Consider the following 25,125-nt stretch of genomic DNA (forward strand, 5'->3'; position numbering starts at 1 on the left):
TGGCAGTTAAAGCGTTGAGGATCCTTTACCCCGAGACTGGCTCTTCTAAATCCCCCTCCACGTCGTGGAAACCAGAGCGCAGCCCGCGAGGCCCCTGGGTTCAGTACCTGGAACCCGGCCCTGGCTCCAGCCCCGCCCCATCAGCCCAACTCGGCACTTGGTAACAAACACTTCCACTTCCTGGGCTCTCTTTTCTTCTCCCGCTGCGGGGAGCCGCGCCGAGTGCAAGCCACACCCCCACCATTCTGATTGGTCAGATTTGTTCACCCCGGCCCAAGAGTCCGAGTTTGTGGCTTCTTATTGGTCCACGGTGATCCACACCCACGGTACAGCCCCGCCCTCGGCTTTAGGAGCTGGGGCGGGCTCTGGAACGCTCAGACGCCGCGCAGGGCGGGGATTGGCTCGCTCCCTTCCTGTGCGTTCGCTGCCGCGGTTCTTGGGACACCTGCTCGCTGTGCCCGGTGTGGTGCTCAGCTCCCAACTCGAGCTCCGCGGCGCGGGAAGAAAGGCCGTGCGTCCCCGGCCTCCGACGGGAACCGCGCTGAGCGTTCGCAGGGCAAGATGAGCGCGGACGCGGCGGCCGGGGAGCCCCTGCCCCGGCTCTGCTGCCTGGAGAAGGGTCCGAACGGCTACGGCTTCCACCTGCACGGGGAGAAGGGCAAGGTGGGCCAGTTTATCCGACTGGTGGAGCCGGGTTCGCCGGCCGAGAAGTCGGGTCTGCTGGCCGGGGACCGATTGGTGGAGGTGAACGGCGAGAATGTGGAGAAGGAGACGCATCAGCAGGTGGTGAGCCGCATCCGCGCGGCGCTGAACGCCGTGCGCCTGCTGGTGGTCGACCCCGCGACGGACGAGCATCTCAAGAAGCTGGGCGTCCCGGTCGGGGAGGAGCTGCTGCGCGCCCAGAAGTCCGAACAAGCCGAGCCGCCGGCCGCCGCTGACGCACCGGAGGCTGGAGACCAGAACGAGGCCGAAAAGAGTCACCTGGAGCGGGTAAGTGCCGGCTGAACTGGGTATGGGACTGGGATTCCGGAGAGACTCGGGCGCCCCGGACGTCCAGCACTTTCTGAAACTCCAGCAGCGAGGAGGAAACGGCTTCCGCCCTCTGACCCGAAGCCATCGCAGTTCCTGAGGCAAACTTCGGACTGCTACCCGCGACCCCATCTCCCTGTCCCGGCTCGCTGGGGAACGGAGCGCCTTTATCGCCTGAACTTTCGGTTCTCATTAATTGGATTCTGTCCCCCTTCCCGGACTCCCTGGAACCCTTTCGTCGGCTATCCCAGCTCAAAACTAACTCTCTCTCCCTCCCTCCCTCCCTCCTTCCCTCTATCTCTCTCTTTCTCATCTCTCTCTCTCTCTCTTTCCCCTTTCGTCAGTCCTTGTGGATGGTAGCTGAAATTGGTGTGAGGTCCCTGGGAAGGCCCTCGCTGCCCTACCCGCACCTCCTCGGTTCCCTAGTTTGTGCATCATTAACTCACACCGATTGGACTTCATCCTTCTCAAGTCTAAAGTGACTTCTAAGAAAGAGAGGAAGTCCTAGCGTCTCGGAGCGAAGGGTGGGGGTGGGGTGCAGGGAGGAGGCGCAGAGGCGTCTTGGGGGTGGTGGCTCTGCCACCCTGGAGGATTTATGGTCCTCTGGAATGTGAGGAGTAAGCGCTGCTTGCTGGTATCTGGGAGCCTGGTGGGAGGACCTTGGAAGAGGAGGAGAAAGATGGTTGGGGGAGGGAGCGGTCATAAGGCCAGGCAGTGTCCCGCGGAGTCCACCATGGGCTGGTGGTCTTGCCCTGGTATTGTCCTTGCTCACTCCAGTGTCCTGATAGCAAGCCGGCTGATTGGTTTTGCCGGTGTTTGGTATTTCCCCCAAACAACCCCGGTTTGGATCAGCTGCTGGAGGGGCAGCTGGCTGAACAGGAGCTGTTGTGCTGAGCCTCCGATCCCTAGAGAGCAGGGAGGGAGGGAGGCAGGCCCAGGAACCGACTATGGAAGCAGGTCCTTCAGTGTGTATGTACTAGCTCTCTACCTGGTAGCGACATGTGCCAGCGGTATCCATGGAGCCAGGAAAGATTCTCCCTCCACAGAGAAAGGGCACTGTTCAGCCTTAAGGTTGAAGGCGGAGCCTGAGAGTACCAACTGGTTTGGTGGAAGTGAGGTCACCAGAAGCCCTGTTCTGCCAGAGTTTGGTCTGGGAATGCCAGGGCCACCAGGTTCCCACTTCCTGCCAGTGCCAAATTGGCATTGGCAAGCAGTAGCAGAGCCCCTGGCAGCGAGTTGAACAGGTGACCTCTGCTCCTAGGCTCAAACCCAATTTGAACTTTGTCCCGAGTCCATTGATTCACCATTCCCTTCCCTTCCACCCCCCTCCCTGGTTTTCCTTTGGACTTTAGCACCAGAACAGATAATCAGCAGTCTCCCCTCACCCTCCAGATACACACCAAGTTGCAGTCATGCTCAGCTCCGCCCCTTGCCCTTTCCGGGGGAGCTGCTGTGGAAGGGTCTATATCAGACTGTATGGTATCTAGAAAGGCAGGGGGCTGGGGCTTCCTCTTGGAGACCTGTCCTCTGAGGGAACACAGAATCAGGGTCCCCAGGTGGTAATAGGACACCTACATTTGTGTAGATTCCTCAGGCCCGGAGACTCAAAGTAGAACCATCCTGGGGAAAGCCTCCTAGGACCTGTCAGTCATTTTCTGAGCTTTGATTCTCCCATCTGTAAAGTTGGGCAACAGGGTCTGTCTTTTCGATAGGGAGTACTTGTGCTCTGCTAGGTGTCTAAGTTCATTGTTGCCCCAGCCTTGAGCCGGCCCCTTGAGCTCTAGTCTGCTGTGTTTCTCTGGTATTGAGTTTCCATATCCTGGTGTGGTGAGCTTGCAGATGACACACACACACACACCCCACGCCCCATCCAATACTGCAAAATACGCCAACAAACACTGAGGCAGGCATGCCTTTTCTCTGTCTATAAAGCACCCAGCTGAGATTTGACAGTTAGTGTTAGCCTGGATTCATTTGCAGAGTGGGAACTGCTCTATTAATCTCATCAGTTCTCGTGTGACAGAGGCGTCAACCCGAAGATGCCGTGACTGACTGAGTGGCATCTCGGTGGGCCAAGAGCAAACAGGACAGGTGATGAGAGGTGCTGGAACGTTGGCCATCCCCACTGGCCTGCTGAGGCCCACGGAGGTAGAGGTGTCTTTATTGACAGGGTTTTATTATGTAGTTCTGGCTGGTCTGTAGACCAGGCTTACCTCAACTCAGGTTCTCTTGCCTCTGCCTCCCAAATGCTGGGGTCACTGGTGTGCTCCACCACACTGAGTCCTCACCTTGTCTCCAAAGACAGCATCTCTCACTAAGGCCTGGGACTTTCAGATTTGCAGGGATGGTTGGTTGGTATTGAGACAGGATCTCACTCTGTCACCTTGGCTGGCTTGGAACTCATAGAGAAGATCCTCCTGCCTCCTGAGTGCTGGGATTAAAGACCCACCAGGCTGGAATTTTTGAATCTGGTTAAGCTGGCTGGCCAGTGAGCCCGGGAGATTCTCCTGTCTCCACCTCTCTAGCACTAGGATTATAAACCTAAGCCTCCACTGCTTGGCTTGCGTGGGGTGGGGGGGATTGGTCTGGGGATTGAACTCAGGTCCTCATGCTTACTGGCTTTACTGTCTGAGCGATCTCACCGGCCCTTCGCCTGCTTTCCTGTACTCTTTCCCTACCAGACACAAGGCCTAATTCCTTGAGCTTTGGCCCAAAGAGGGGCCTGGGCAGACCTGAGCCGGCTCAGCTGTGCTAACCGAACTGCCTGGAGCCCGGTTTCTTCATCTCCCTAAGCCTTTGTTTCCTATTGTGTAAGTTGGGAATCATGGCAGTGACCTCATGAGGTTCTTAGGATTACATAAGGATGTGTATAAGTCACTCAATACTGGCACTAAGTAAGTGCTCAGTAAATGTTGATTGTTGGCATTTGAAGTAACAAATAGTTCACAGCGATGATTCCTTCCTACCTGGGCAGGTGCAGCTGTGGCCAAGCCCAGCTCTCAGAAGTGCTGAAAGATCACTGTTGTTGAATGTTTATGTGATGAGCTGGGTGTGGCGGCTCAGACCTATAATCCCAGCACAAGGGAGGCAAAGGCAAGGACGATTACCAGTTCAATGCCAGACCGGGCTACAGGACAAGATCTGCATCCATATTTAATAATAACAATGATAATAGTTCAGTGTAGTACTACGGCTCTCCAGAAAATTGGCGACCCACTCTCCCCACCCCTCTGCCCATTCTCAGCCACAGCAGAGGTCTGAATCCCCTCAAGCTATGTGTCCTGTGTCTCTGTGTGCATGTGTTCACAGCTTCCACCTCTGATACATGGGAAGCCCCAGGGCACAGCCCTGGGTTGTTCGTATTCTGTCACCAACACTGCTCTGTACCGACTATAGGGAGGTGTTCAATAAATGTTTTTGAATTAATGAGTGAATACACAACAGCTGTAAAGGACCTTTGTCCCAGTTCATCCCCGTCCAGCACACCTGGGCTTGTTTGTGCATCCAGTACACCGAGAGATGGAATTCCAGATAGAATCAACCCACTCCTTCTTGCCCTCTAGTGGCTTCCCTTTTGACAGGGAGGCCGAAAGTCTAGGCTTTGGGGTCAGACATAGTGTTGGGAGTCCGCACTACTGCTTCCTGGCTCTGAAGCCCACATCATTCCTTAGTCCCTGCGAGCCTTAGCTTCCACTCAGTGAAATGGGATACCAATCCCCAGCCTGCAGGCTTGTGAGGAAGAGCAACAACATGACAGGCATCAAGGAGAAAGCACTTGGGTTCCTTCGGGTTCCTCCCAGCCTTGACCCTGACCCTAGAGGCAAAGATAGTGTAGGTACCCCGGCAAGCAGGATCGATGGGCGGGCATGATTAGTTGACAGGTTTAATTTGGCCAAGATGGAGCTTCAGAAGGGCAGACTTTGGAAGGAGACTGCTAGGTGTTTGGCTTTGAAATGGGCAGGTCAAAGCCCTTCGTTGGCATACACCTTTAGTCCCAGGGAAGCAGAGGCAGGTACATCTCTGAGTTTGAGGCCAGCCTGGACAACATAACAAGTTCCAAGTCAGCCAGGGTTACAGAGTGAGACCCTGTCTCACAAAAAGAAAAAGAAATGGATAGGTCATGCTACGCTTGGGTTCATTTTCTCTGTGGATTAACCGGCAGAGCCCCTGTTTCTTAGTCTCAGGCCATTGATAAGTTTGTCTTTCTGGAATGGTTGTCTTAGAGGCAGAAAGGAGCTTCCTTCTCAGGAAACTCCAGATCGATGGGGAAGTAACTCCCCATCCCTGGAGCCTCTGGGAAAGTGGGGGAAACCGTAGGAGTTTGCAGACCAAGGAGCAATGTCAAAGTCTGCTGGAGCTGTGGCCTCTTCTCTGGGGGAAATGAGCTATAGATGCTGATCATTGGTGTTTACTGATATGTCCTAAGGTAGGGTGGACTTATTTGGAAAGGAAACGTATTTAATGCACATGATCACCATCACCCCAGGCAGATCTCTTATGGGATGGAGAAAGCTATTACGATGATTCTAAATTAGGGATGATTCTCAGCTAGCAAGCAAGGCATCTTGGCTCCCCAGCCATGACCCCCTTGTGTGTAAACCTCCCTTTGGCCACACGGTTGGGTTGTGCTTCAGGGCCTGGCTCTCTAGATAAATGTGAACCATCACAGTGTCATAAACCCAGACTTCTTTGTCCTCAGTGATAGTTTGTCTGGCATACACAAGGCTACAGGTTCAAACCCCAGCAACGCAGACATTTAAAATAGCCAGTTCAGGGTGTGCTTGAACCAGCTTCCCTACAGGGGTTGGGGTAACTACAGCTCCTATTGGAGCCGGAGCTTTTAAGCAGTCTGTACCCCAGAAAAGCATAGATACCTCCTAGTAGCTCAGCCCAGAAGGGTTAGCCTAGCCCTTCATGAATGGGGTGGAGCCTGGGAAACAAAGTCTCAACCCCTACCCACCCCCACCCCCACTTTTCCTTGCTAGTCCCCTGAAGCACAGAGACCCCAGGAGGTTGGCTTTGACTGTTGATGAAGCCTCCCCCTCCAGGTAGAACGGCTCACACTCTTCACAGCCCCAGCCAGGACAGTGTTTCAGTCCCTGGATCCTAAATAAGGACAAGCTATAGACCTCCCGAGGACAGATGACTTCAAAGGCAGCATGGTGACATGCAGAGAACGTTGGCCAGATTCAGACCTCACTGGGATCAGAGACAAAAGCAGCCTCTCCGTGTGCTTGTCAGGTCACGGCCCAATGCCCAAAGCAAGTTCAAAGAGTAGAGCCATGGGGCTGTCTCTGGCAGCACAGCGGCAGAAAGTGAGGCAGCTGAGTCTTCCGCCACTAGCCACGTGAAGTGTCCAAGCGGAAGTACTCTGGACATGGGGGCCTGGTGCAAGTTGAAATCCCTAATCTAACATTCTTGGGACAAGAAGTGTTCTGAATTTTGGACGTTTGCCAATTTTGGAAGATTTATGCCAACCTGAGATCTCGGGTCAGGACCCAAGTCTACACACAAAATTCACCTGCGTCTCAACGCACAGCCTGGGAGGACTCATGCTTTGCTTAGGAGCCAGTTCTAGTATGGAATTTTCCATTTGTAATGTCCGTGCCAAAAATTTCAAATTTGGGGACTAGGGAGACATAGTTCTGTTGATAGAGTGCCTGCCTAGCAGACTTGATAATCCTGAGCTCTAGCCACAGTCCCACATAAAATTGGGCATGGTGGCACTCACCTGGAATCCCTAGTCATTTGGGAAGTCAAGACAGGAGTCATTCTTGGATCTGTAGAGAATTTGAAGCCAGGCCAACCTGGATTACAGGAGACCCTGTCTGGAAAACAATTCAGATTATTGGAGCAATTGGCACTTTAGATTTTTAGATTAGGGATGTTCAGCCTGCACAACTAAAAAGAGGTAAACTCTTTCTTTTTTTGTTGTTTGTGTTTTATTTGTTTGTTTGGTTTTTAAGACAGGATTTCTCTGTGTATGTAGTCCTGGCTGTCCTGGAACTTGCACTGTAGACCAGGCTGGCCTCAAACTCAGAGATCCACCTGCCTCTGCCTTCCAAGTGCTGGGATTAAAAGTGTGCACCACCACGGCCATCAACTATTTCAAGTTTTTAAACAAATCCACACTTGAAATGACAATATTTTGTATTTTGATTACATTTTTACTTTATCATCTCTTGGCGGGGGGCGGTGCTAGAACTCACTATGTAGACCAGGCTAGCCCGCTCACAGAGGTCTGCCTGTTATTGCCACCATGCCTGGTTCTTTTTGAAATTCCCCACATGTCTAGTATATTTGTACTCAGTAGTGCTAGTCCAGCTCTGAGTTCAAATCCTGCTCTCTCCTGTTATCAACCATATATAGTTGAACAATTTGAGCTTTACTTTCCCCTCTGAAATGTGGGCATATCTCCCTTACAGAGTTACAATTGGGGTTTATTTGAGAAAATAAATATAAAGCCCCCGGCATAGTGTCTAGTCCATATTAAACATTCAGTAAATGATAGCCGCTATTCGTTACTTCAATAATGAGCCCCAGTTTCACAACGAGCTCCTTGAATGTCCTTGCTTAGCCTCTTGGGACAGCCCATAAATCGGCAGCTTCTGGGAGAAGGGTGGGGGTTGGTAATGGTGGACTGCCTACCGGGCAGGCAGGAAGGCACCTGGCGGCCAGCCTTGGATGGTGTCCAGCTAGGCAGTAGCCCAGGTACCAGCCTGCTCTGTCTCAGGCTTCCCCAGCCTGGGAGAGAACAGAGCGGAACTCTGCTTCACCGTAAGCCTCTCTGTCCAGCAGTGAGAGGAGACACTAGTCAGCTACTAGTCAAAGTGAGGACCTGGCTCCGGGGGCCTCTGACTCAGAGTGTTGGTGTCTCTGAAGCAGCCCCCCCCCATTGTAGCTCTCCTGGCTCCTACAAGGACCACTACTACCACCACCATTACCATCTCCTCTCTCTCTCTCTCTCTCTCTCTCTCTCTCTCTCTCTCTCAATTGGGACCAGAAGTGTTCTTGTACAGATAAAAGAGGAAGGGGTCCTACAGGGATCTTGAGATGACATCAGGCTTGGTAGGAGCCAATCCCACATCAGGAGTGAGCAGAGGACACTTTTAGCTTACAGAGTTCCAAGCCCCTGGTCACTTCTCAGCCTGCCTAAAGAATAGCATCCCGTGCTGCCCCTCCGTGGCAACCCTAGGCAGAATCAAGCCATCTCCATCAAGCTTCCCTGAGGAACAATGCTAGCTCCAGCCTATGTCCCTCCGAGTCGATGGGGGGCAAAAAACCCCAGCTGCTTCCCGGAATGTCCCCATCCCCTCCCCCCAAGGGCTCCTCCCCTCTGTCCCTCTTAGTCCCTCATCTGGATCTGGGGCCACTTCCCCAGTGTGAGATAGCAGGGCACCAGGCTTATTATCCCTATATAAGAGCCCTGGCCTGGGCTGGGCTGGGCTGGGCTGGGCTGGGCTGGGCTGGGCTGGGGAAGGACAGTCTTAGAAAGTGTTCCCTGGCCGTTCTGGTGGTCTTCTCACTCGCAGCCCATTGTTGCTGGGGCCTGGAGCTGGCTGGCCTTTGGGAAGTGATAGAAACTGCCTGGCTGTTTCTCCTGAGCCCATCCATCACCATGGTATCAGCCAGGGAGGGACCAGACCCAAAGGGGCGTTGGTCCCCCAGTCACCCAGCAGGCCCCCCTCAACGGGGAGCAGGGAGCAGCCTTGGGCCTGCTGCTCTCCACAGCACCAGGATTAGGGGGTATCGACTTTCCTCGGCTTTCCAGGTGGCCCATGGGTGGTGACTATTGAATTCCGTGCCCCCATCCTCCCTAGCCTACAAAGCGTGGGTGGAGATGTTGGCCTGGCTTCCTAGGGTGAGGTTAGGATCCTGGGGCAGAGGGTCAAGGGGCAGGCAGCCTGAGAACTGGAGAAAGGAGAAGGCTCCTTGAGGAGGGTTTGGAGGCAATGTTCCTGGTCCTCTCTGGAAAGCTAAGAGAGAAGTACAGTTAGTCCAGCCCCATTCAGGTCCATTGACACCAACCACCCTCTGCCACCATTGCCTGGGGATTTTGCTTCTGCATCCCCAATCTCCTGAACCTGTCCTGATTTTTTCTTTGTAAGTTTGTGTGGAGGCTCTATGTAGCCTCTGGGTCTGTGTTCCCATGAAGGTCCCCACCCCCACCCCCTCCATGCCCCATGCTATGGATCCTTCTGGGGTTGGCACAAGTCCCAGGGCCACTTAGGGTCGGGGGGGGGGGCACACCAAGCCCAGGATAGTGCGGAGTTTTCCCCTTTATCTTTTCCCAGAGGCAGAATCCAAGCTCTGGTACCTTGCCCCTCCCCCATCTCTACTTGGCTCTAGGCCTGGGAACTGGGGGCCTGCGCCCAGGGGACTCCTAAGCTCCACCCAAGCTGGGATGGGCTGACTCAGCAGCTGCAGTGACAGCTCCTGGGACGGGAAAGGAAGAGGCTAGTTTCTCTGAAAGTTTAAAACCCTTCCCCCTCCCCTGCTTGTGAAGGAAGAGACCTAGAACAGTGGTTCTCAACCTTCCTGATGCTGGGACCCTTTAATACAGTTCTGCTGTGGTGATCCCCAGCCATGAAATCATTTTTGTTGCTACCTTGTAACTGTCATCTTGCTACTGTTGTTATAAATCATAATGCAAACATCTGATATACAGGATATCTAATAGATGACCCCGGGAAAGGGTTGTTCGACCCCCAAAGTGTTCTTGACCCATAGGTTGAGAACCACTGCTCTAGAGACTTCCGAAAGGGACCCTTTAACATGGAAGGTCTGTGAATGCTGCCTGGAGGATACCAGTCACCCCACACTACCACCCGCACACCCAGAATCAACCACAAAACCACTCAGAGGGCAATGGAGTAGAGGATGTCTCATCCCCTTAGGCAGGGTCCTCTAAATCTTCCTGGTCCTCATGTGCCAGAAGGATGCAAAGTGGACCTTTGAACTCTGATGACGTGTGTCACTAGAAAGGGGTTGCTGAGGTAACACTTGCTAAGGTGTAGTAGGGGAAATCCAAAGCACTGACTTGGACCTGGAAGGTGGGCATCACAAAGGCACCTGGCCCAGCCCTGCCCAGTACTAGGGAGCCACCGCTCCTGAACCCTCAGCCTGGTTCTAGCCACAGTGCCAGCCCAGGCATGCTCACAGCCTCGTCACCCAGGCCAGGCTTTATCCTTCCACTCGGGCTCTGGCTGCAAGAGGCGTGGAGCTCCCGGAAGGAAGCCTGTGGTTTCATTAGCTCCCAGACACCTGGTTAGTGTGAGGAGAGCCCCTGCCATCTGCCCATCACTAGGCCTCACTCCAGGCTGCCGAGTTCCGGACCCAGTGCTAAGGACAAGGCCGTTGTGGTGGGAGGAAAGCCGGGCCCCAGCCAGACTGAGTGGGCTTTAACTTCTCCGAGTTGCAGTTTCCCTGTCTCGGAAACAGCTAACCAGATGCAGCCAGGCTGCTGTGGGGAGTCTGGAGTCAGGGAATCCTGGGGAGGGTGGGGAGGAACTGAGATTCCACAAACTGAGGGCCGGCCGGCCACAGGAGGTGTGCGGCTCGGCCCGAAAGCTGAGCCTGTGCTGGGTGGCAGCAACTTGTCGGACCTGTTAGCTCACCTAGGCAGCCTGGGGGAGGGCCCATGGCAGCTTTGTGCAGGGATTAGCTGGAAGGAAGAGAACCCTCAGTCCTGGAACCACATGGTGCTGGGGGGCTGCAGGAGGGCCAGGTCACAGCAGGCTGAGGGGCTGGATGGGCTGAGGGCAGGAGGGGCCTCCTGTGGTACCCTCTTTCTGCTGCTCATTTGGCTGTCTTTGCTGTTTGAAGTCAGGGGTCCCTGGGCTCTGGGTAAGAAGTCATTAGGGAAAATCTCAGCTGTCGCCTTCTCTGCCTTCAGGACTCTGCACACCCCTCCCCAACATCCTGAACACAGGTTCACGGAGCCTGCCCAAGCGTTCTTTTTACCTCTTTGTGTATGTGTATGTTGTGTGGGGTGGGGTGCCAGGGTCATAGGATGACCTGGGGGAGTCACTTCTCTCTCTCCACCATGTGTCCTGGACAGCAAAACCAGGTTGCTCTTGGCAGCAAGCCCCTTAACCCCATGAGCAGTCCCTTCAGCCCCGCCCAGAGTGAAGAAGGGATGGACCGGAATGCCCGAAGGTGGGGCTGGAGGCCTGGAAGCCTTCCTTTCCCTTCCCACCCCTCCCTTGCCTTTTGTACCCCCAGCTGAGGATTCGGGTTTCTGAACAACCTGGCCACCACCCTCCCTGACCCAGTATCTCCGAGTTACACGAGCGTTCCTGAGTGGCAAGAACAATGCTAAAGTCCCGGTATGCATGGGGACTTAGTAAGAACAATGGCGACATCCAGATCTGGGCAGGGACTTTGAGTGCCCGGGTGTTGCTTTTCTGCTTTGTCATTAGCAACCGTGAGAGGCAGGTAGCAATAAACACCCTCTCTAAAGGAAGGACCCTGAGGCTCAGAAACGGAAATGGGTTGCCCCATAGGGTAGGTGGCAACCCAGGGTTAGCCAGCCAGCCAGTGGACAACAGGGGGCCCCAGGCTTGGAGTTGGGGTCGGGCTAGTGCTTGGGTAGGGCTTGCAGAGCTTCTAGCTTCTGCAGGCACGTGTCCATATTCTGTCCATCTGTCAGTCTGTGGTCTGTGAATATCGGCTGTAGCTTCAGAGCTGAGCTGCCAGAAGAGGATGGAAGGTGTTGAAATTGTTCCCAGCCGAGTGTCAGGGTGCACAAAAGACACCTGCTTGTGTCCCTCAGGGGCTGGTGAGATGGCTCTGTGGGTCAAGACACTTGCCACCAAGTCTGACGACCTGGTCCCCCATAGTGAAAGGAGAGAACCAACTCTTACAAGTTGTCCTTTGACCACATATGTGGCTGTGGTGTATGCGTGCTCTCTCTCACACACACAAAATAAATAATGTTAAAAGTAACAGGCTAGGCAGTGGTGGTGCACACCTTTAATCCTAGCACTCAGGAGGTAGAAGCATGCAGATCTCAGAGTTTGAGGCCAGCATGGTCTACAGAGTGAGTTCCAGAACAGCCAGAGCTATACAGAGAAATCTGTCTCCAAAACAAAACAAAACAAAAACCAAGCAAACCAAAAAGTAACAGGCCCTGCTTTCCAGGCCACTGTCTTTGACGACATTGGCCCTGCCCTGGGGATTAGTCACACACACACCCTGTTGCTCCCTATATCCTTGGCTGGACCTAGAGCTGTGTCCCTTCTACCCCAGGACCCTTTGCCCTGCCACCTGCTGGGTTTCAGGTTATCAGGGTCACATCTGGCTGGGCCATTTGGCTCACTGGGGTCAAGAAGGGATTCCACTAGAGATGAAAATCTTTACTGTAAACAAACTGGCCAGCTTTCAGTAAACAGCTGTCCTTGCCTTCACAACAGAGAACAGATACAGGGGCCCACTCAGGAGCCTCAAGTATCCAGCCAGGCCCAAAAGGGCCAGATGAGCCTTGGGTGGGAATGATAAGACCAAAACAACATGTGAGTAATAGAACGCCTCAGAGGGACACTAGCCTCAGGCAGGGACAGTGGCTTTTCCAGAGCCACTCGGTTTGCTCCAGGGCCACGCATCCATTCCCACCCGAACCCTGGGCCAGAGTGTGTGGCATTGCTCTGTGGGCTCCAATCACCACTGGATTATTCCAAAGCCTTCTAGGCAGGGAGGTGGAGCCGGAGAAGGCAGTGTTGGGACATTGTGGGATGACATGGGTGCTTCCTACATCCCCACAGCGTGAGCTCCGGCCTCGGCTCTGCACCATGAAGAAAGGTCCCAATGGCTATGGCTTCAACCTGCACAGTGACAAGTCTAAGCCAGGCCAGTTCATCCGAGCGGTGGACCCAGACTCACCAGCAGAGGCCTCTGGACTCCGGGCCCAGGACCGCATTGTGGAGGTGAGCCCTTTCCAGTATTCTCCGTGCTCTCCCAGGCTCTTCCCTCCTAATCTTTGATGCTTTGGGGCAGTCTTATACCATCTATGGTTTGCTTAACCCATGGGATGTGGCCAACCCAGAGATGCTGGATGGTGGGCAGCTACACAGGTAGAGTAGGGGAATGGGAAGAAAGGGTATTAAGTGCTAGGTGGGCATGCCGACAGGCTGAATGGTTTCTTTTCCCCTCTCGGGTTCTGCTTTACTAAACATACACTCTACACCCATGATTTACCTGCCAAAATCCGGTGGATGCCAGAGGCCACCTGCATGGCCTTCCTGATGCCTGAGCACTCCGTGCCAGGCACGAGGGTGGATCAAACGCCCTCTCCTGAGTTCAGCTTTGAGACACTCCGCTCTTAGGCTGTGCTCACGAGAGAGGAAACGTGAACTAAATGCTTGGGCTGGTCCCAGAATCACAGTGTGAGAACCTTAGAGCCACAGATCAGCTCTTCCAAGACTTCTCACTTTACACGTGAGAAAACCAAGGCCCAGAGAGGGAGGTCGGAGGAGAGCCCAGCCCAGGCTCCCAGGCCCCCCCTCGCTCCCCGCTGTGTTTGCATAGTCTCCTCTGGGTATTTTCTTTGGCTCTTCCCATTTGTCTTGCTTCCCAGCTGACTGTCAGAGCACCACTGTCTGGCTGGGTTTGGGACTAAGCACATGACGGGATGCAGCATTCCCAGGTGGCGCTTCCTCCACCTGCCCTCTCCAGCACCCAGACCTGTGTGGGTAACACCCCCCCCACCCCCCCACCCCCATCCCTGCTCTGCCTCACAGGTCAATGGTGTCTGCATGGAGGGCAAGCAGCATGGAGACGTGGTGTCCGCCATCAAGGCTGGAGGGGACGAGGCCAAGCTGCTGGTGGTAGACAAGGAAACAGATGAGTTCTTCAAGAAGTGCAAAGTGATCCCATCCCAGGAACACCTGGATGGTGAGTGCACAGCTGGGTGCCCGCAAGCTGGGGATACAGCCAAGTGCCTAAGGCTTTGCCAGAAGTGGGCGGCAGCCTCTTGGATTGCAAGGAGAGACCCCACAGCATGGGTTGGTGGAGAGCAGAAGCAGGGGTGGGCCATGAGTGTCTGAAGGTGGCAGGTGCCAGCAATGAACTGTCATGAAGGAACGGGTGAGGTTTTGATCAGCACCAAGGCATGGCCTGAGCCTCTGCCTAGTCTAGCAATTCCTCTGAGAGGAAAGAGTTAACTCTGGGGCAGCCTCCAGCCTTTGCTGGGCAGATCAGAGTCCAGTGACAGGGGCCCAGTGCTCCCCTCCCCCGCTCTGTCAAGTTGCCTTGGAAACTCGGCCCGCTGGCTCTAGAGAGTAGTGGGTCCCCTTCAGTCCCTAGGCCCCTGCCTTCCCCTGCCCCCTCCCCTACTCTCATCCTGCCAAGCCTGGCACCTCCTCCTGTTCAAGCCAAGCCAAAGTGAGTAAGGCAGCCACACCAGGCAGGAGGGGCCAGCACCCCTACTCCTTAGTCCAGACTTTGTCCCTGGGAAGATGGCTCCGGAAGGGTATCTGTTGTGCTATGCTGAAAGTGAAACCTCTCTGGACTTTGCAATGGGTGGGGCCTCCCGAGGATGAGGATTATAGTGGTAGGTCAGGGTCCACATATCTCAGATCTCCAAGAGGAGGGATACAGTGGACAGTCCTGTCAAGGGGAAATAGTTACATGTGTCACAGCCTGACATGCAGAAGCACCCCACCCATTCTTACTAGTCTATGAAGGTGGAAGGTGCCTTCCACTTCTCAGGCCACATGGGAGGTGACCTCAAGCCTGGCTTTCCCTCTCACTGGCCTCTCCTGACTCTGCCCAGGGCACTGTCCTTGAACGCTCTTGTCCCCTCGTTTCCAGGTGGAAGATAGTTGGCATTGTTTTCTCTCCAAGGCAGCAGGTGCCAGCTATATAATCTGAGGTGTGGTCCTAAATCTGCGGCCTACCCTGGGATGTGTGAATACCAAGGCCCAGCCCTCCCCTAGGGTGTATGTGGAGGCCAGAGGACAGCTTGGAGGCGTCTGTTCTCTCCTTCTACCATCCGGTCTTGGGGATCCAACTCAGGTCATCAGGCCATCACTGAGCCATCTCTCTGGCTACCCTAGAACTCCATCCCTTCTTAACGCTCCAGCAAGCCTGGCATCTTGACATTCTGGGTCAAATGTCAAGCTAGGACCAGGAAGGTAGCTCAGTGGTGAGGCACGGATTCATATACGGAGGGCTGTCTGTCTGGCGCCCAGCACTGCCCGAAGTATCATTCTGTTACAGGGAGCTGTCTTGTCTCTCACAGGTTGCCAGTTAGCATCAAGTAGCCCACCTCAAGTGTGAGCCTCCCCCCACACCCTCAAACAAGTTGCCCCAGTTTGCCAACTGAGACATTATAAGAATAAATTTTAGTTGGTAATGCCAAAGTATTGCACTGTAGTGGGGTCTTGTTTTCTGAAATTGTCAAACAATCTTTCTGGGCACCAGGTCATCAAAATGTCAAATGTACATACAGTGGTTTGCAGCCAAAGAAGCTGTAACCTTTGACCTCCAGTATGAGGTCTGGTGAGCTGCCTGAGGCACAGCTCTGGCCTGGCTGCCCCTGTTCTCCTCCCCCAAAGTTTCTGGACTGACCTTTGCTGTCTACCTCATCTAGGCCCCTTGCCTGAGCCCTTCACCAATGGAGAGATACAGAAGGTAAGGAGTCCGCTACCCGCTTCTCTGTGGAGATAGGGCAGTGGTGGCATGGTTGGGAGTCAGCTCAGGCTGGCACATCAGGGCCCAGTTCCAGTTTCTTCCTGAACTCCAAACCATAGGACCGCCAGAGTACCCCAGCCCCAGTCAGGGGGTGAGGCTGTCACTTGGGAAAGGCTGCCTGGTGCCCCTTTGCAGCCCCCGCCTCCAACTCCCACCATACAGAAGAGGCCATTCTTCCCCCCAAGAACAGAGCCTCAGTGTTTGGCTGCTGGTCCTGCTACTTCCAGTCTGAGTTGGAAGAACAAAGTCCCTCCTCCTTGGGCAGAAGGGAAGGGGGTGAGGCTGGGAGCCAGCCGAGGCCATGGAAGGACCCAGGAAGGGGCTGAGTGCCAGGCTCACACCCAGCCAAAACCTCTACTCTGGCATGGGCTGTCTCAGAATCAGACCACAGAGCCTGGAGTTGGCAAAATCTGTTTGAAGGCTTCCTCTACAGGGACCTAGTGAAGGCAAGAATCAGGCCATGGTCCCCACCTTCTGCCACCTCGTCCTTAGTTCTAGAATGTTCTATCCATCTTATTCTTTAAAGACTCTGGTTGACTCCTTTGGGGTTAAGGCCTGGAGAGGACTGTAAGAGGTTAAGGGATCATATATCTTCCTCATGCCAAACTGGAGCACTTCGGTGGCCCTACTTTGGTGGCCCTGTACTCCAAGAAGCCCCTCTTGGGTCACTGATCCACAAAGTGAGTCAGTGCTCAAAGGTGTTGGGGAGGATGAGATTCCACAGTTCCCCGCTCCCGCCCAGGTGATGGATGGAACCAGGCTGCCCCAATCCTTGTAGGAATGCAGTAATATAAATCTGGAATTTGGACGGATGGCCAAGCCTGAGCAAGGACCCTCTCTAACGAGGTCTCCAGCTTCTCTCACCAGGAGTTTCCTTTCCCATCCCCTGCCAACCCATACTTTTTCCTCTCTGTGCCAGGAGAACAGCCGTGAAGCCCTGGTAGAGACAGCTTCAGAGAGCCCCAGGCCAGCCCTGGCAAGATCTGCCTCCAGCGATACCAGTGAGGAGGTAGGCAGGCCCCGTGGGGGCTGGTGACTGAGTTACGGGAAGCCATTTCCAGGCCACTCTGGTTCCTGGCACACTAGCCTGCCTTTGAGGTCACATGGGGAGGTGCAGTTTGTTCTTGTGACCTGGCTACCTTGGCCATGGCCCCAAGGGATCTACCTCTCCGAGGCCAAGGACCAGAGAGCCCTGAGGGATGGACACTGACTCTTTCCTCCTCTTTTCAGCTAAATTCCCAAGACAGCCCCAAGAGACAGGAGTCCACCGAGCCCTCATCTACCTCCTCCTCCTCTGACCCCATCTTGGACTTCAACATCTCCCTGGCTGTGGCTAAAGAGAGGGCCCACCAGAAGCGCAGTAGCAAGCGGGCCCCGCAGATGGACTGGAGCAAGAAAAATGAACTGTTCAGCAACCTCTGAGCACCTGAGCACCCGCTGGCCAGTGCTGGAAGGTGGAGCCACCCACCCGTCCACCTGATCTAGCTCCCCCTTTCCTCCCAGTTGCCCACCAATCAACCTTCAAATCAGCATCAGCACCCCACCTCACCCCACTTCCTGACAAATGATTTTCCTAGGAATTCTTTTCTTCCCTTACCTTAGGGAAGGGGAATGTTTCTGTCCTGCCCCCTCACTCCTCCCTGAGGGCTTCCTCCTACCAAGTGTCCCCTCACCAGTCTGCCTAGGACATCCCTGGGACCCTCACCAAGCAAGGACCTTTGGACCAAGTCCAGGGCTGACCAGGGACTGACTGTAGCGGCCATTGCTCATAATGGACAGGGTGCCCAAGGTCCTCAGAGCTGTGGTTGGGTTTCTTTGGTCCATTTGACTTTTTTTTTTTTTTTAAGAGTGTAGTGTTACAGGATTTAGAGCTGTTCTTGTTTTCATGATTCTTGTGATTTTCCTGGTTGTTTGTACCCAGAGCATGGCAATGGCCTCATCCTTAAATTTTTGTTTCTACTCTCACCCTGAGAGATCTGGGCAGCACGGGAAACCCTGGCTGCCTCTGCCTGTCCTGAGCCGGATGCCACCACTATAAGGAAATGCCTTCAGAAATTCACTGGTTCCTTTAACCCGCCTGAGCCTCCGTGTCTTCCTCTGCAGCCTCGCCTCATACCTTTGGGTCTAAGAGAGTGGGTCATGAACAGAATTCCCAGGCAGCTGGCCTCTGGGGGAGAGCTGGGATGCTCCTGGAAGACCATCTAGGGTTCTCTGCAACTCCAAGCCTGAGTGGCTTTGCAGCTACTCAGAGTCCACAGGGCCCTGCAGTTCTGTCCGCTTAGTTCCATGTCAGTGCACCCTGGTACAGGGGACAATAGGGATGTTTGTGGGGACAATAGGGATGTTTATGGGGACTGTGGGAAGAGGAAGCCGAGAGCCACATGCTGAGAGGGCTCTGAGGCTCCTCATTCCAGAAGTGCTACAAGTGAAATCTTACTAGAGCTGGGTTCAGGATGCAAGGGTGACTCTCCTCCCTGTTCCCCCACCAAGGGATGCAGGATTCTCAGCAGTCTGAGCCTGCCGCAGACACCCTTATCCGCCCAGTGGCCTGATTGGGAGTCCAGCACAGGAAAAAAATAGTTCATTAGCTGCAGGACACATTGTGTGGCAAGGTGGGCTGGAAGGGACTTTGCAAAGGGGAATATACTGCCTTTCGCCCGGAGGCCCTTGAATGCCCAGGCTGCTAGACCATGTCCTAGGACAGGTGTTCAAAAATGAAGGAGTGTGGCCCCAGCTACTTCCCACTCACCCACTCTACCGAAAGACCTCAGAGCCAGGTTGCTGGGCGGAAAGGAACAAGTAAAGAGTGAAGACAACGGCTCCAGGGGAGAAGGGCCATTCACTATCTGGCCATCTCAGCATTACGGTCTGGATTCCACCAACCTTAAAAGGAGCCATCCAGAGCCCTTATCACAGTACCTATCATCTCGTGTTTGCCTGCTCAGCTGGGCCTGGCCTCCCTCAACCACCCACGCTTCCACCCTTTGACCCCAGGTGGAGGCCCCGGGCTGGTGTAACAGGCCTTAAGGATTGCCCCACGGGGCAGATGAGCCCCTCCCTACCTCACCTGCTGGGTGGAGAAGCTGTGGGGCACCTTTGACTCTAAGCTGGACCGGAACTTCTGGCTAAGGTCTGGAGCAGAGTCCAAAGGGAGCCAATAACAAGCTTCACTTGAGATTCAGGCATTTTGGATAGCAGTTTTCCCCTTGCAATCTGGGGTTAAGATGCCAAGACCAGGGGCTGGGGGGTTTTGGCAAGAACTTTATCCACACCATCAAATGCACTTCTAACCTTCTGTCAGAGTTGTTTTGAAAATATGCCTGGCCTTTTTTGATGATTACCTCAGATAACAACAGGATATGGGGACAGTTAGAAGTCAAAGAATGACTGCAGACCCTAGAGAACATGGTCAGCGGTCTGGCCATCCCGAACCTGTGCCTCTGCTGCCCCCTAATGGCCAGGTTGGATGCAGCTGCCCGGAGACTGGATAAAGAGCTGACTGGGAGGGGAAAGAGCCTGATGGTATTGCAGGAGGCTTGAGTACTGTGAGCAGGTTCCAGGCTTCTCTGACAGGGATGCACCCCAGATATAAAGATCTGTATTCAGAAGCTCTTCTTCCCTCAGACCTGTCCGGCTCCAAAGAGCCGAAAGCAGGACCAAGGCCACCAGGAGAGCCAGCCCACTCCTCCACGGTCCCCTGTCTTTCTGCATCAAGCCCACTTGGTCACTCGCCTGCTGACAGCAGGACTGAGTGACCCCTGCCCCAGCCTTCCCCCCGAGGAGGATGAAGGAAGGACCAAGGAAAGCTGCCTAAACGAGTGTTTTACTCGGCCAGGACCCCAGGGAAAGGCTGACTTTCCAGCTTCCAGTTCCCACCTCCACCCTAGCCTCCAAGGACTCCAGGCATCAGTTCAGTGCAGCCAGAGTCAGCTTATGGGTGGGAGTAGGAAGGAGTCTTCTTAGCCACTGCCAGCCAGAGGAGGCCAAAGCAGGCTTCGGAGGGCCTGGAGCAGACTGAAGACACTGTACATTTATCTCCCGTGCAGTTGTCTGGCCTCGGGAGTGGGTAGTTCCAGTCCTGCTCACACAGGGTGGCTGTCACAGGCTCTGCCAGCCCAACTATAGGGCTTCTCCTCCATGTGGCTGGTCTGCTCCAGAAGCCACTGCCGCTCTGCCTCACTCACTGCCAGTCTGAGCGTCACCTCCTGGAAGACGTTGCTCACAGCCACCTGTAGGTGCCAGAGAGCAGACCTAGTGTTACAGCTGAGTTCTAACACCCACAGCTCGACTTCCCTAGGCCTCCTCACTAGGTGCCCTTACCTGCTTAAAATGAAGTTTCTCGAACATCCGGATGCTAGGCTTATTTTCTTGCCCGATTTTGGCTTCAAACTTGGTCAGACCCAGCTTGGTCACTCCTCCAGAGTTACCAGAGAGGGGGCAAAACAGGATGAAAACCTCCACTCTTCCAGCCCTCCTGTCCCAGGCTGCAGCAGAGGTACCTGCCATCTGCCTCCTCCCCCATGCCTGAAGAAGCCTCAGCTGAGGCCTACCCACTTGGACCCATGCGGTCAACTCTGTCTTACCATAAGACATCATCAGGAGAGACGCCTCGGTGCCAAGGCCCTGGCCTCTGCAGCTGGGCTCTAGGGGAAAGCACACTGTGCTGGTACCGGGGACCAGGCTCCAGTACACCTGTCAGGCACTGGGTCACTGCTCTGCCCACGGAAAAGGCACAGGCCAATGAAAGAATGCACAAGGCTCCCAGCAATCTGAACACCCTGTTCCCTTCCACAGGGAGCTCTTGGGAAAAGCGAAGGGCCAAAGATGCAGAAGGGCTCCTCCACGCAAGGCAGGACATCTCCTGAGTCGGTTCTTTTCAGAGGCTCCCTTTCTAAGCATGGGACAGATGGGGTTCTGAGGACCATAAACTCAGTGTTAAGGGACGGAGAGACAGCTCAGTAGTTAAGTGCTTGCCAGAAAGACCCGAGTTTAGCCCCAGAAGCCGTGTGGAGAAGCCAGGTGGGGTGGCATGCGTTTGGAAGCCCAGGACTGGGGGGCACGGCCAGCCAGCCTTGCCTACTTGACAAGCTCCAGGCTGATGAGAAACCCTGTCTCAAAACACATACACAAAAAACAAACAAACAAAACCTTAAAAGATGGCATGTGAAGAACAAAAGCCAAGATTGTCCCCTGGCGCGCGCGCGCGCGCACACACACACACACACACACACACACAGAGGTTAAGTTCATACCAAGGCATATGGAAGAAAGAATGAACCCAAGGGTAATCTTCATGCTGGATGTGGGACGGGAGCAAGCTGCCACAGTCAGGAGCTGGCTGACCAGCTGACTGTGCTACCCTGGGCATCCACTAAGTGCTCTGAAGTTCCAGCTGGGCCAGGTGGGACAAACCTGCAATCATGACCTCGATCTCCCCCAAGGTGGGGTCTTCTAGATCTGTGAGGAAGAGGTTCACGTCTCCCACCATGCAGCTCTCTTCAGGGGGGCGAGGCTCGGCCTGCCACTTCACGGCATCCAGCACAATGAAGGTGCACTCTGAGGGTGGAGGCAACAGTTAGCATCTACAGTCTTCAAAGGAAAGAGGTGATGGTGTTCCCACCCAAGCCAGAGACCAGCGGGAGAAAAGGGGCCCAGAGCCTAGTACAGAGTTCCGAGTCCACCTTTGATCTGAAGTGAGGAAGCAGCCTTCCCCACGAGGCATCTGGACTGAAAGGAACAAGGGGCCCAAAGAGTAGGCTGTGGCAAAGGACACGAGAGCAGGGCCTCGGTTAACAGCTAGAAATCGAGTTGCCCAGCGTCTGCTGAGTAAAGAGGACAGCACGGTCGGGCAGCCACAGGGACCAAACTTTTCACCACAGTCTAGTGACGGCCGAGAGGGGCAGTAGCTGAGAGGTGAGGAAGGAAGGAAAAGTGGAGGCTGCGGGGGTGGGGTGTGTGGGGGGGGCGAGTCCTCACTGTCTTCGTCTTCACGCCAGCTGCGTTGCATCGCATACTCCTGCTCCAGGGTCAGCGGCTCTGAGGCTGTCAGGTGCCGCAGCTCCTCTGACTCCATCCACTTGTGGTACCTGTGGGCCGGGGAGGGGAGGGGAGGGGAGGGGAGGGGAGGGGAGGGGAGGGGAGGGGAGGGGAGGGGCAAAGACTTGGTCTCAGATGAGTGGTACTGATTCAACAGCATGGGTTTTGCTGGATGTGGAGGGACAAGCCCGGGTGCCCAGCATCTGGGAGGAGGAGGCAGGAGGATCAGGAGTTTGAGGCCAGCCTGGGTTATAGGAGACCCTCTCTTGAGAGGATGAGTGCTCGAGCTTTGTCTGGAGAGAGAACTCAGCGTCAGCCTGTCAGGACTACCATTCCAAATAGCTAAGTATGAAGTACAAACAAACCAACAAAAAACCAACAGGCAGCATGGGTTTGTGCTTTCTGAGATGACGTGGAAGGCAGGGGTGAGGGCCCCACAGTCCTGACAGAAGACTCGAAGAGAAGGGAATGGACCAGTCAGACAGAATGGACCAGAAAAGGCAGGTCCTTCCCTCAAGCAGCAGCAGAGAGGGGCAGCCCTATGTGCCCAGCTTTCCATCCAGGAAGCGTGAATCCAAACATTCCTCCAATTCCTGAGGATAAGTATATGCCAAGCCAACCTCAGCAAAGAGGGTTGGCAGACCTCCACAAGGCAGGGTGCCAGAGACCTCCCAAAAGTAAAATGATTGGTAGAGGACACCCCCATCCTCTACACAACCACTTTCTCAATTTACCAGACATTTGCTAATGAACCCCACAAAGGGTCCCTGCAACTCCCTTCTGGCCTTTTAAACAGTAGGCATCAAAATAATGTGACATTCAACATCTGGGACAAGCACGTGACACCGAGAAATGCCATCAGTAACTCGCTACACACATTTAGATGATGTTAATTCCTAATTGAAAAGCCAAAAAGGAAACTGAGAGGTGAAAAGAAAAGAAAAAAAATGGGAAATAATTCTCTACTTCAGCATTATTCTTTCTATAATTTTTTTTCCCCTTTGAGACACAGTCTCACTGTGAAAGCCCTAGCTGGCCTGGAACTTAACTCTGTAGACCAGGCTGGCCTCAATCTCACAGACATCCACATGCCTCTACCTCCCTAGTGCTGTGCTGGGATCAAACAAGTCACGTTTCTCAGAACAAAACCTGCTCGGAGATTAGGAATGAGGAAGGCCTTTTCACTTGCTGTTTCCAACAGCCCCCCACGCGGCTACAACGGCTCCCAGCCCGGTGAACATTTACCGAGGCACATGCTTGGAGGTGTAGGGTACCAGGACCACCTTCTTGCCCAGCAGCACGGTGTTCTGATTCAGCCTCATTGAAGTTGCCTACAAGTGGAGAGTTAAAGACTTCAGAGCCCCGAGTGTTTTTCCACGTAGGGTGGAAATGCAGGCTCTTCCTGTAGAGGTGGGGCTATATTAACAAGGGGGCGTTCTGCCTTTCCCCCACAAATACTCGGAAGAACAGAGATTCTAAAACTCTTGGCCAGAAAAAGAACCAAAATGTTCCACAATTCTCGGTTCTCATCTCAGGGGCCAAGTATTGGCTGCCGTTTCGATCCCCAAGAACGTGGATCTCCCAAACACGAGCGCCAAATAGTAAGGATTCATACGGGACGTGCCCCAGTCGGGGGAGTCCACCCTAAAACGGCTTTTTAAACCTGTTTCCAACCCTTCCCTCCAGCGTCCACGCCACCCGGCTCTGGCCCTCCCCCTTTCTGGTCCCTACGCCGCACCCGAAGTTCTCAGGCCTCAGCCCTTTGCGGGGTTCCTCGACCCTCTAACCGCCGGAGCCCGCGAACTGCCAAGCTCACACCCATCCCCCGACGAGGAAGGCGTCCCCAACAACAGGCGTCAGCGCCGCTCCCGGAGAGCCAGGCTTTCCGCATGCGCGTGGGCGCGCGCCCTGCACTTCCGCCACGCAGACGGCAGCCGCGGGGCCCAATCCCGGCCACGCCCCCGCGGGGCACCCAATCAGAGCACTGTGCCCCTCCCGACGCGCTCTCCGGGAAGGTGGGCTGGGGACCATGCGCATGCGCGCAGCGGGCCCTAGTGCGGGACAGCTGGCGCCGGGTGGCAGCGGCAGAGCTGGAGGCGGTGGCCACTGGGGCCGGGAGCAAGCTGTGCTGCAGGTCTGGGACGGGCAGGAGGGTAGGATGCGGGGGGCATAGGTGTGAATTTTGGAGTCTCACCAGGAGGGGAGGAGAGGAAGAGGCTCAGGATGGGGAACCCTGAGACAGGGCAGAAGACAGGTGAGGGAGCGGGAGGCCCCATTTAAAAGAAGACTTGGGGCCAAGGAGTTAGGTGTGCGGAGAGGCAGACAGTTGGGCGGGCTGTCCTGTGTCGTAGTGAGCTCACATGTACTGGAATGGAATGGACATAAGCACCTTGGGTTAAAGGGGGCTTTGATGGTGAGCGAGGCTCGGTGGCTTCGAAGGCCCCTCAGTCACTTGGAGTGTGAGCAGCATCCAGGCACTTATACCCTTGCATAGCAGGCGTGAAGTTAGAAGGTATTGTCCAGGGAGCTATGTCCCACCGGGGCCGTCTCGTGAGAGATGCTGAGGCCAAAGTGCCTGAGATAAAAGGGCTCGAGGTGAAAGAGGCAGAAAGTCTCCCCCATTCCCATCTCTGTCCGTCAGAAAACTCAGCTCAACTCTTTTGTCCTAGGAGCCGCCGCAGCATCTGGCCTTGCACAGAAGTAGCCTCTTCGGCCAACTCTTCCTCGCTCTTTGGAGATGGCGGGTGAAATCACGGAGACCGGGGAGCTCTATTCTCCTTATGTGAGTTTTCCTCTGGAAATGGGCCCTGCTCACCGGCATGTTCCTGCTGTCTAGAGAAGTCCACTGTTATCCATGGACTGTGCTGGTGATTTACTGGTTTAAGTAGACCCTGGTGAAAAACAAGACTGAAACTGCATGTGGCCGAAGTCAGGGTGCAGCTCTCTGGGCTCAGACTATAAATATCAGGCTCATTCTCCTTTCATTTATTTCTTATTTTTAAAAGTTTTTATTTTTAATGGTGCATCTGTGTGGGGATATGTGTGTGTCTACCAAACACCTACCCAGAAGAGGGCACCAGATGCCCTGGAGCTGGAGTTACAGGTGGTCGTAAGCTGCCCAATGCGGGTGCCGGGAATTGAACTCAAGTCCTCTGTAGGAGCAGCAGGTGCTCTTAACTGCTGAACTCTTTCTCCAGTTCCAGTTCCCCTTTAGTTGCCTACCAGAGAGCGTCAAGCCAAGCATAGCTAACTTGTTAGTCTCCTGTAATATCTACCTCGGGGCTTCTACGGGCTGCACACAGCTGTACCATGCAGAAGGGCTGTCACTGACAGCTGTTGTCTTGAGTTTCGTCCACCTCAGCAGTCTGT

The 25,125-nt window shown here is 54.5% G+C and overlaps 3 protein-coding genes across 3 annotated transcripts in view; 2 read left to right on the forward strand and 1 right to left on the reverse strand.

Moving 5' to 3' along the window:
* Window positions 1–365: 365 nt before the first annotated feature.
* On the forward strand, window positions 366–17,792 carry Nherf1 (NHERF family PDZ scaffold protein 1). Its single transcript, XM_006997731.4, has 6 exons — window positions 366–990; window positions 12,792–12,953; window positions 13,767–13,920; window positions 15,620–15,660; window positions 16,640–16,729; window positions 16,951–17,792. The coding sequence occupies exons 1-6, from the start codon at window positions 562–564 to the stop codon at window positions 17,140–17,142; spliced, it is 1,068 nt and encodes a 355-aa protein (XP_006997793.1). The 5' UTR covers window positions 366–561; the 3' UTR covers window positions 17,143–17,792.
* A 1,735-nt stretch (window positions 17,793–19,527) lies between these two features.
* Window positions 19,528–23,671, reverse strand: Nat9 (N-acetyltransferase 9). The gene is given in 8 exon segments (XM_015990731.3): window positions 19,528–19,841; window positions 19,843–19,949; window positions 20,041–20,135; window positions 20,304–20,363; window positions 21,133–21,276; window positions 21,697–21,806; window positions 23,002–23,087; window positions 23,495–23,671. Coding segments are annotated over 7 exon segments (783 nt in total). The 5' UTR covers window positions 23,079–23,087; window positions 23,495–23,671; the 3' UTR covers window positions 19,528–19,651.
* A 75-nt stretch (window positions 23,672–23,746) lies between these two features.
* The window catches only part of Slc38a12 (solute carrier family 38 member 12), a 59,358-nt gene continuing 57,979 nt past the window's right edge, over window positions 23,747–25,125 (forward strand). The window contains exons 1-2 of the mRNA XM_006997733.4: window positions 23,747–23,890; window positions 24,426–24,538. Of these exons, the coding sequence (XP_006997795.1) occupies window positions 24,494–24,538 (45 nt within the window). The 5' untranslated portion in view covers window positions 23,747–23,890; window positions 24,426–24,493. The remainder of the gene's footprint in view (window positions 23,891–24,425; window positions 24,539–25,125) is intronic.

The sequence above is a fragment of the Peromyscus maniculatus genome, chromosome 8 (genome assembly GCF_049852395.1).
Source record: "Peromyscus maniculatus bairdii isolate BWxNUB_F1_BW_parent chromosome 8, HU_Pman_BW_mat_3.1, whole genome shotgun sequence".
Classification (NCBI taxonomy): Eukaryota; Metazoa; Chordata; class Mammalia; order Rodentia; family Cricetidae; genus Peromyscus; species Peromyscus maniculatus.

Excerpts from the sequence above, each read along its gene's own strand:
- Nherf1 (XM_006997731.4), top strand. The coding sequence starts at position 562 with ATGAGCGCGGACGCGGCGGCCGGGGAGCCCCTGCCCCGGCTCTGCTGC. Across the intron at positions 12,954-13,766 it reads CCCAGGACCGCATTGTGGAG|GTCAATGGTGTCTGCATGGA; the intron begins GTGAGCCCTTTC and ends TCTGCCTCACAG. Across the intron at positions 16,730-16,950 it reads CCAGCGATACCAGTGAGGAG|CTAAATTCCCAAGACAGCCC; the intron begins GTAGGCAGGCCC and ends TCCTCTTTTCAG.